An 11,332-nucleotide genomic window follows, 5' to 3' on the forward strand; every position below is an offset into this window, starting at 1 on the left:
CATATTGCTGTGTAAGCACACAGTGATAATGGCAGCAGCACTTTTTTACCAGGTCACTTGGCAGGGCTGTTCCCAAAGGCTCTGCCTATTCTGTTAGTAGTTCCAAGTAAGTCAAAGGATGGGGTCTTTTGTCCCTTCCTTGAAATGATGAAAAATTCTCCCATATATATCTATCTATATTTTAGCTATTTTAACATTTCTTCTGAAGTAGCTCTGTGAGCAATATCATTCTTTAACAGAGAAATATCTTTCTCTTGAAGGGAGGCCCTGAATATCTTACGTTATTATATGTGAAGTTTGAGAACAGAGAAGTAAATGAAATCTGCTATGTGTATTCAAGTAGTTTCCATCACACTATTTATCCATGGCAATTTGTCAAAATCCTAGGTATTGTGGCAGAGAATAAAGCAGGGCTGGTAAGCCTCACTGATTCACTATGGTCTATGGCCACAAAGCAGATTTGCTTATTTCTCATGGCTTCTTGCTCCAGATGCTTCGTCATCTTTTGTGTGTGAGAGCAAAAGAATGTTAATTTAATCTCCACAGTTGATTTATTAGTGTATGATCTCTAAGTCATGTTGTAATGCATTACTTTTATATGCATTCTTCTGGTACCATCACTTACATTATGATATAAGTGATAAAAGAAAATGGGAAAAAGTATTACTTTAATTGAACTAGACAATAATTCCTTCAGCTGATATATATTTGAAAGTTATTTCAAGAACTAAAGTAATCCCATACACACCAGCATATGTTCTTTCTCATACAGCTACAAAACCTGTTTTACAACATGCTTTGATGCTATTTTAAACATGTCATTAGACAGTATTTTTCATATAATTAATTGATGCTTCACAGTGAAAGAGGACAACTGAATGTGAAGTGGGTGGCACACTCAGAAATGTTAATAGCAGGCTGTCCCTAAGGGCTGCAACTCTTGTACTCCTCTGGCATGTAAATAAGGGCAAAGTTCAAGTAGCCTTCTAATGTGGTGTATGGAAAGCATAGATAACAAGAAAATGCACATGCTTTTGATGCTACACATAGGAAAAAAGAATGATGCATGATACATAGCATAAAATTCTGCCTTAAGAAGAAATCAGTAGCTGGGTGTGTATAATGGGTTACTGCACCATTCCACAGCTTCTGTTCTATGCTTCCTCTTTTATACCCAACAGAGTTGAAAATATGTCTATGAGGCTAGAAGAAGTGAATGAAAGAGAACATTTTATGAAAGCTTCTCTTCAAACAGTCGACCTTCGACTCTCTCAATTGGAAGAACTATCTGGTCGGATGGTGAATGCTCTTGAGAAGCTGGCAGGTATTGACAAATCTGAGCTGTCATACACACGTTCACGGGCTTCGTCTGAGTGTGATGCTGCATATCTCCTGAGGCAAAGCAGTGTTAACAGCTCTGATGGCTACAGCATGTACAGATACCATGTCGGTGGTGATGAGTTAACATATGATGACAGTACCACTCCTATGTCACCAGCAATGGGATTGCGTAAAAAAGCCCATTCTTTTGGTACCAAAGAAGACGGAGCAGACCCAAGGATGCTGGTTCCAGAACACCACACCAGTCTCCATTATACCTCTAGTGCTAATGCCGTCACCACAGCAGATTACAGTAATTCTACATTAGAAATCGCACAGAATGTTTCCAGACCCCGTTCTGGTTCAGGTGGTTGTGGTGATGAAAAGCAGGGGATTTTCAAGAGTGATGGAATCGTTCCTCGAAGTATAAACCAGATGGATGCTGTTACAAACAGACAGTCAGTACCAAGGTCAGATTTTCAGAACACTCAGTTAAAAGTAGAACGTACCAAGCTAGAAGCAACCATCTCTTATCCCTTGGACAAATCTAAAGCAATGCGCTATTTTCCTCCTGAAACATTCAGTGCTTGTCAAACCACTATGATGAAGTCAAGGAGCTTTATATTTGCACAGGGTGGGAAGCTGGTTGGAGGAGTTAACAACTGGACCACAGAGTATAGTACCATCATGGATCAGGTATGCCCTTCTACAATTGAACAATGGGCCACAGAGTGGAAATACGAAGTTGAGCAGCAGTTTTCTCAAGAACGTCCTCCAGAATACCCTGGGTTTACCTCTGAAGCAGAAAGGCAAGCAGAGCAGAAACAGTTACAGATGGACACAGATGATGACAGTGATGTTGGTGAAGCAGGTATGAGTGCCTCTTACACCTCTATGCCTGCCACTGTCAAGGCTGAGAAAGAGAATTTACTGTCAGTAAAGCCAGAAAGGACTTCTGGGTTCCCATCAGTACGGTCAAAGAGTTTGCACAGCCACTCTCGGAAAGCCAAGTCTATAAAGGACAAATTAAATAGACCAGGACATGCCAGCAGCGTAACTAATTTGGTGGTAGCATTTGGCAGTGCAACAGAAGAACAGAAAGCTACACAAGAAAATGCATCCACAGAAACTGAATGTTAGGCCCCTGTTTCATTGACAGTCAAGAAAGTAGCATGATTAATTGAACAAATTATGGATTTTTAAATTAATTTCTGAAGAAGAATTTTGCATATATTTGTTTCTTTTCATTTTAAACTCAATAGATGTATGTTCTGTTCTTAAATAAATGCTTGCTGGGTCAGACGAAAGGGACTTGTTCTCTCAGGGGCACATAAAAAGTAGGCACAGTCCACACATGCCAATAATATAAATCTTTCTTCGTTCCATTTCGACCTCCCTCATAAGCTCATTTACTGACAAGCTCTTTATAAAAGCTCTTGAAAGAAGCACAATATTATCATGTAATAACTTAGAAAATTTTTTTCCTTCTTTCTTATCAGAAGACTTCTTAAACTGAACAAATTTTTAACCAGCCTTAGTTTTTATCCTTACTTATGCAGCTGGTTTCTTTGGGGCCATTGTGTTTTTCAGATCAAAACAAAATTGTTGGAGGCAAGGAAACATTATGGAGTCCCCTCTTTCACTTCCAATTTCATGAGCGCTTCTTAGCTCCTCTTTCAGAAAGGCACAACATAGCAGTTTTCATCCACTAAAATAGGTCTGAGTGGCAAAATGCAGTTGTGTTTGGAGAAACCTGACCCGGAAAGCCATGTGTAGACACATTCTTGACCTGTCCTTGAACTTCAGTGACATAATCTTGCTTTCAAGGTCATATCTGTCCCTACCCCAAAGCATGCTGACAGCCTTAAACCGTTGAAAAACAGTTATCATTGTTTCAAAATGTTTAGGGAGATTTTAAGTATATGAATTTTATGGAGATTTTAATAATACGAATCCAAGATCTGCATTAGTGTTTTGTATAAATGGGGATTACAACAGGATCCATGCAGACTAAAAATCTGGCTTTTTTTAAATGTCTGCAAGGCAAAACAAAACAAAACAAAACCGGAAAGGTGTTCTGATATGGTGAGATCAAAATGTAGCCAATCTGTGTTTGAAGCAAATCTACTGTGACGAATTCATCTTTCATTTTGCAATTTCATTATGATAACACATGAGGAACAAGGAACAGTTTCTAGGAGTTATTCTTAAACAAAAAATAAATTCTCCAGATGAGAACAGAAATTCCATACATTTTCTTGAGTAAATTTCAAAAACAAATGTCAAAGGGAAAAAAAGCATCTATAGTGAAAGTGTTTTCTATCCCTCAATGACTAAGACTGGAAATCCACATCTATACTTACAATTTCCAAGCATACCGGTCTCAACAGTGGCATTCTAAGTACTAGGTTTTGATAGTTTTCTTCTAATAGCGTGATGTTATTTGCCTCATGTTTCTCTGTTGCCTTTTCGGAATTTTATTTTCCCAAATATTCAGCACCTCTCTTTGCAGGGGATACGTACCATTGAACAGACAAGAAAGAAAATCAGTTAAAGGCATGTTACTGTTCACAGAATACTGGCCAAAAGTTTATGCTTAACTCATTAATGGTCAGGACTTATTCATATACTATTTTGAAAACACGGAATTTATTTTTTTCCCCACCATCAGCTCCACAGTATATAGGTCTCGGTATCCCCCTTGATAACGCTGCTTACAGCATTATGAAATGAAGTGCAGAGATTGATGGAAGACTCTACAAATGCATTGATGGCATCAGCTTGTTATTGTTTGTATTATATCTTCATCCGTACTTATACCCTGAAGTACTGTTACCATACTGAACGATCATGGTGACTGCATAGACATTTCTGAAAGTTCAGTCATCATTTACTAGCTTGGTCTTAGCAGGTTTACTGGTTTTACTGTTGTCAGAACAGTGTTGACATTTTGCTTTTCATGTGGGCTTCTCTTTTATTCAACTTTAGGGAACTTGACATTTTGTGAAAACAGAATGACATTTGAAATTGTTTCACTTCCATGTTTACTTCTGTGTTACCGTTCTATGCAACTACATAGCCATTTTGTGTGTGGTTAAAATAGCCTCCAATTTGCCAATGCCTTTTTATTGTTTGCCTGCACACTCACCAGAAACTGATTCATTAACAAACACAAAGGGATGCAGCTTTTCAGCACTTTGCTAAACAAGCAGTATGCATTGTGGAACGAAATACAGTGTGTTGCATACCTCTTGTTACATTGTCTTTATAAAATGTGTGTTGAGTCATGCTCTGTTTGACCAGTTATTTTTTTAGCATTTACATTACAAATTTATCAGATAGCATGTGGATTTCAAACAAAAACATTTTTCCTTTGTATTTATTTACTTCCTTTGTGTAAAAATATTTATTAAAAAAACACATTAAAAAGATGCAAAATGAATTCAGTATAATAAATTTTTCACTATAATGATATCAAAACACTTTACTTGTCTGTTTCTTCTTATGCAGTGCATGGGCTGAACATCTTCTAAGCAAAGTTTCTTTTTTAACGTTTGCCAGCTATTTTCCATAAAGTTCTCTATACAGTGATGACTTTTTAAGGCTGGGATGCTTTCTGTGTTCTTGCATAGCATGAACTGGAATGATAACTTCTCTGTCATTAAGTGTGAAGTAACTGCACTGATTTTGGCAGAGTGAGTTATTTTAGACGTACAGCCATTTTAATAAGATTTAAATATGGCTCTGTATGTGCATAGAAATCCAATAGTAGATTTGGAGCACACTAAACAGAGTAACGATCAACACATTTGCATGTCTGCCTACATGCTTTCTTGAATACTGGCTGAAAGGATGTAAGCACAGAATTTGCATTTCTGAAGAGACATGTTTAATACTGCTTTTCAGGAAGATGCATCCCTCCTGTTGCTAAGTATATGGTGACTCCACAGCAGTGTCACTGTGAATTCCACTTGCCATTTTATGTTATGTGCTTGACCTATACTGAACACGGTCAAGCCTAAAGAGTATGTACTCTAAGGCTATGTCTGCGCAGAGACATTACACTGAGGTAATTTAAGTTTGTTCACCATACAGCATCTTGCAATACAGACATTTCCCTCACCCTCAAGGCGAATGTTTTAAACGCAGTGACTAATTGTAATATTCACATAGGCAGGTTCTTAACTGTACCACAAATTACCCCTTTTTACATTGCATCATTCTGGGACTAGCTTGACTTTGCTTTTGCAAGCCTCTTCTATTGTAGAGTCACTTTTTCCATTTTAGATGCTGGATTTTGACACCTGAGAATCAAGAAAGTCCGTTTTCCATATTATTTAGTAATGAATTAAAGTCGCCATTAAACCCTTCCAACTACGGTTTCTCCATACTGCTTCTTTGGATGCTTTCCTATGTTCTGGGCTTGACTATCATCTTTGGCAAAATGTGTATCCCTCTAAATAAAAATTAAAAGAATATGAGAATCTGTAAGGCCTTGTCAGAAAACAGGAACATGAGGAGGGTGCATGACCAAGGATGTCATCAGGATTATTTCATCAGATCTGCAAGATCCACAGGATTGTGCCCTGCTACGGGTGTTCTGGGCAGTTAACCCACTGACTCAAAGCCAGTTTGCTGCTGAGCTCTTGCTATGGAGGAGGTGAGTCTTCAGAGTGACAGCACTTGGACACATTGCTGGGGCCCCACCTAGTAGTGCCACTGCCAGCATATATAATTTCTGCACCACTGTCCTGTCTGACCGGTCACTTCTAGTTGAACTAGTATTGCACTTAAAAGCTTGTCACAAGGAAAAAAGGAGACACACCTTGTATGTAGAGTCAGGAATTTATTTTTAGTGTAACAAATTTTAAGTCTAATAAATGAATTATTATTAGTCTAGATCTAATTATAAGAGAAGAGAAACAAGAAGAGAGGAGAGAAAAAAATACTACTATACTACTACAAGAAAAAACTCAGTAAGGTAAAATTGATATATGCACACTTCCTATCTACCCTTTTTTTTTTTTTTTTGATGTTATGCTCACTTGCACTGATCCTCTGGGTCTAACAGTCAATGGCTGCAGTGGGGGTAGTGAGGAGATATTGCCAGATGTCAATCATATGTTTGCTACCAACTTTACATCTACTTTTTCTTCATTGGCCTTCAAATCCTACAATTACACTTGAATTTCCTAGTCATTAGAAAAATTGCTTTCACAGCTAAACAAACGAAGGGCCAGCTCAAGGCAAGTTAGGGCAAATTCGGACAAAGCAATCCTGACAAGCCTCAGTCCTGAGGCCTGACAAAGTCAGCATAAAGCCTGCGGCCTGTTACTAGCAGTGACAATACTCTCTTTACTGGGTTACGAGGCTACATTAGCCCTAGAGGTGTTTTCCTCTCATTACAGCCACTGCAAATAAATGCTCTTCTGTGTGCAGTGGTCACCTAAGCTGAGTATTTCAGCCTAATTGTGGATTTTTGATCCCCATTGGGATCCAGCATCAGACAGAAAGGCAAAGAAGATATAAGGACCTGACTGATATAGCCATTTAATGCCCTTTTCAACTGGTGCCAGGGTCCAGGGGGGCTGGGGTAGTCAAAAACCAGTACAGAGCAGTAGTTTGTATTGCAGGCTGACAAACCACAAGCCTTGGGAAAAGTGAGATGAGAGCTACAGATTTCCCTAAATCTGCAATCTTCTTTTGCTTTTTACAACTTTTAGCCTGATGTGCAGAAACAAAATTTGATATGGCAAAGTGGTGCTTTATGGTTGATGCCCTGTATCTGTACAATGGATGTAAGGTATGTCTCAATAATAGGCTTTAAATTATTCTTTGCAGTTGTTCAGCAACAATATTTAAGTGCCTGTATCCACCTTCTGCTTGGTGTTAAAGTTAATGAAAAAGGAGTTGCATGATTTCATCTGCCTGCTCCTCTTTTGTCTCTACAACTTTAAAACCCCTATGAAACCGCAGTGCTTCATCCTGCACAATTCTAGATGCAAGCATCTCCCTTTTCTTGCACTAATTGGACTGCTATGCTATGCTCAGCAAGCTGTTATCTGAGCAGACCAACAGCCTTAAAAAATGGCCATGGAAAAAGACTGGATTCTAGTTTAGGAGAACTGGTAATCTGATAGTCACTATCACAATACCTATGTGAAGTAGCCCAAGCCAAGGTGGAACATTGTACCAATGAATAGCTCCAAATAACTCTAGGCAAGTAATACCTACATAATGATTAACAAGAAAAGTACCCTTATGTAACATAGCAAAGTTCAACACCATTAAACCTCCACGCTGAGAATACTACCTCCACTTCGCAGCCATGCCCTGAAAAGGCGGCTTTTTTCCTGATATCCATCAAGAAACTAAAACCTTTGTGTAGTTTTTATAGCTTTTGTATATCTTTGGCCAAGACTATCAAAGTTGTTGTTTTATGTAGGTAATCACATTTTAAGTATTTTATGTAAGTAATCACATTTTAAGTATTTTTTTGCTAGATCTTCATCAAGGACACTCAGGAAGTAGAGATTTTTTTCCAACCACTTAATAAATTTAAGGCATAATGTTTTTCTTCTATAAGAGGTAATACAGACTTGTAGGGCTGGCTTCCTCACAAATCCCTAGCATAAGTCCCACACTTCTGAGTGCAGGCCGAGGCAACTTGGGTGTGCAAATTACTGAATGCACAAGGAGGGAGGTGTCCAAGTAAAGTAATAAACCATAACACTTTCAGTGAAAAATAGCACAGCCTTTTGAATCCCTGACTTTGCAGACTTGCCACATACTTGCTGTAGCTCTGGGCACATAGCTCAGCTGTGAAATCAGACAACACGTATGTCTTTGTGTCTTGGAGTTCAAACCAATAATTGAACCATTCTTCAGAAAGCTATAAAAACACGTAAGTTGCCATAGAAATACAGGCCTGGAAGGGATCATCTACACTAAGGCAAGTTCAGCAATGTCGATAGCATCAGTGACAGATGGTGGTCTAACCTGTTTTTGAACATGTCTAATGAAAGCCATTCCCTAATCTGCTGAGAGATCAAAAGGGACCATTATGAAAATCTGTTCTAATTTAACCCCAGCCCTCATGCATTGCACAAGCCAAAGTAATTCCCCAACCACAGAGCCGTCTTGTGACGTTGTACCAGAACTTTTAGGAAGATACCTAATCTGATGTGCAGTGAATATAGCAGGTTATGCACCATAGCCATAGCTAAGCAGATAGATAATTATCTTCACTGTTACAAACAATTTGCACTGTATGTAAAAAGAGGCCCCAGGAAACTGCCACACAGCGTGTGGGGTGTGACACCACCAGGGGAGCAGGCCAAGTTGGTTCTGGGAGGACCATGGCAGTGGAGAAGTGTAAGGGTCCTGGTCAGTCTAGCACATAGGAGATATCATTGAATAACTTAATTTTGAGGCAATGAAAATAACTGCACTGAGTGAAAATGTTTGGGTTTTTTTAAATTAATGAGAATAAAAATAGACATCTGTAGTCTTTTCAGTTCAGCTGGCTTTGTTGCATAGCTAGCATCCCCCAGTTCTTTCAAGACTTTTCTCATAGAACAAAGGCATTCTCAGAAACCTCTGGTTTAGCAGACCTGTTTGAAAGAAGTGAACAAGTGAGGCAAGCCAGGCTAGCTGGAGGTGGGCAGGCATTTGAGTGTGGTGCACTGCCAGAAAGTCAGGGGATCCAGAGGATTTCCCTGCCTGTCCTGCCTGCCTTACGCCCACCGTCTACCCTGACCTGCCCTACCTGCCCTCTTGCCTTGTCTGCCCTGCCCTGCCAGCCTACCCTACCCTACTTGCCTGTCCTGCTCTGCCTGTCTGCACTGCCTGCTTGTATCCCACTGCAAGTTGTGACAGAATTGGCTTGCTCTTCCAAAATACTCCCTTCTGTCAAATCAGTTTTCTCCTCCCACTGGCATAAAACTCTTCCAGTGACAACTTGTGACCAGTTCCAACAACAGTTCTCACAAATCTTGTGATCTTATTTTTACTGAGAGCTTAGTTTTGATTTTGTTTTTCCCTTTTCAGAACAGCACTGCAATTTAAATGTGTCAGTACGGTCCTTAATGGAAATTTGTGCTGTCCTATGCTCATTCCCTCAAGAGTAAGATTGCATTTGCAGCCACTCCTCAGAAGGCTCTGTGCTGATGCAGTGTCCTGGTTTCAGCTGGGACAGAGTTAATTTTCTTCCTAGTAGCAGAATACTCTTATAATTCTGATGTAGCATAAATAATTGTTATTTTTAATATCACTGGGAAATTTGTTATATGCAATTTCAAGCCTAGCTGATTTGGGCAGTTTCTGCCTTCCTTGCCCCTTGCTTTCTCTTCCCCTTTTCTGATTTTAATTTCCTTTCAACAGTGTTCTGAATATGAACAAAAACCTTTAAAGAAAAATAAAGATGAGGGCAAGTCCCGCAGTATTTCTCACTTATCCAAGGGATTTAGCTTGTGAAAGGGGTAAGTCACCAGCAGGACAGGAGCCGTGGCTTGCTCTCACAGCACTGTCAGGCAATCAGCATTACACAAGCAGCTTCTGCAGCACAGTGCACTCTCTAAAATGGACAGGCGCTGAGCCTGAGACCATGCCAGGCTGAATAATGCCACTTAGACAATTACATTTGCAGCAATGATGACAGGCTGAGAGAGTTGGGCTTGTTCAGCTTGGAGAAGAGAAGGCTGCAGGGAGATCTTATTGCGGCCTTTCTGTACTTAAAGGGAGCCTATAGGAAAGACAGGGAAAACCTTTTTAGTAGGGCCAGCTGTGACAGGACAAGGGGGAATGGTTTTAAACTAAAACAGGGTAGGTTTAGACTAGATATAGGAAAGAAATTCTTTACAATGAGGGTGGTGAAACACTGGAACAGGCTGCCCAGAGAGGTAGTGGAGGCCCCATCCCTGGCGACATTCAAGGCCAGGTTGGATGGGGCTCTGAGCAACCTGATTTAGTTAGTGGTGTCCCTGACCAGTGCAGGGGGTTTGGACTTGATGACCTCTAGGGGTCCCTTCCAACCCAAAACATTCTGTGATTCTATGATAAAATAAAAATCTTACATGTGAGAATACAGGATAAAGTGAAGGGAACTGTGTGCCAACACCAAATAAGATAGGACCCTTGTGCAAGCAGATGCACTTGTTTTAAAAAAGTGACACACTGGGATTGTTTTTATCTTCTCCACCTGTAAGTCCAAGAGTAGTGTATTGTTACGGGGGTGCTTGCTGTTGTTCTCCCCTGGGCTGTTGAATGGCTTTAAATGTATGCACACATACTTCTTCCTTCAGCCTAGGCAGATGCCAGTGGGTTGTTGCCCTCCTCCCTGTTTAAACAAACCTCCCTGCTGGCATCAGTGGGGCATCTCATCTAAGTCAGGGAATCTAGACTGTGCCCTAAAGTCTGTTCTTTCATTGAACATGCACCCTCTGACTTCATAAAAAATCCCAGGGGCTATAATGCACAGTCCAGGAGGTTCCTGAAGAACATTGATGATAACTTTCTGACCCAGGTGGTGGAGGAGCCAACAAGAAATGGAGCGCTACTGGATCTTGTGCTGGCAAATAAAGAAGAATTGGTTGAGGATGTGAAGGTAGGGGGCAGGCTTGGCTGCAGTGACCACGAGATGGTGGAGTTCCGGATTCTGAGAGGGGGAAGCAGAACAACAAGTAGGACTACCACATTGGACTTTAGGAGAGCAAACTTTGGCCTCCTCAGGGACCTACTTGGAAGAATTCCATGGGCTATGGCTCTCGAAGGTAGGGGAGTCCAGGAGAGCTGGCTTCTGTTTAAGCAGCTCTTCCTCTGTGCTCAGGACCGGTGCATCCCTGTGCGTAGGAAATCAAGTAAACGAGGTAAGAGGCCTGCATGGATGAACAAGGAGCTCCTAGTGAAACTCAAAGAAAAGAGTAAGCTCCATGGAATGTGGAAAGAGGGTCAGGTCACTTGGGAGGCATACAGGAATGCTGCCAGAGCATGTAGGGAAGCAACTAGAAAGGCC

The 11,332-nt window shown here is 40.5% G+C and overlaps 2 protein-coding genes across 2 annotated transcripts in view; both read left to right on the top strand.

Annotated features, from left to right (window-relative positions):
* Nucleotides 1-2,482, top strand: part of TRPM1 (transient receptor potential cation channel subfamily M member 1) — a 132,231-nt gene extending 129,749 nt beyond the window's left edge. The window contains exon 27 of the mRNA XM_009643825.2: nucleotides 1,182-2,482. Coding sequence (XP_009642120.1) covers nucleotides 1,182-2,460 — 1,279 coding nt within the window. The 3' untranslated portion in view covers nucleotides 2,461-2,482. The remainder of the gene's footprint in view (nucleotides 1-1,181) is intronic.
* Nucleotides 2,483-5,846: 3,364 nt separating this feature from the next.
* The window catches only part of MTMR10 (myotubularin related protein 10), a 46,009-nt gene continuing 40,523 nt past the window's right edge, over nucleotides 5,847-11,332 (top strand). Inside the window, exon 1 of the mRNA XM_035899531.1 lies at nucleotides 5,847-5,980. Coding sequence (XP_035755424.1) covers nucleotides 5,847-5,980 — 134 coding nt within the window. The remainder of the gene's footprint in view (nucleotides 5,981-11,332) is intronic.

This window comes from Egretta garzetta, unplaced genomic scaffold (genome assembly GCF_000687185.1).
Source record: "Egretta garzetta isolate BGI_Z169 unplaced genomic scaffold, ASM68718v1 scaffold287, whole genome shotgun sequence".
Classification (NCBI taxonomy): domain Eukaryota; kingdom Metazoa; phylum Chordata; class Aves; order Pelecaniformes; family Ardeidae; genus Egretta; species Egretta garzetta.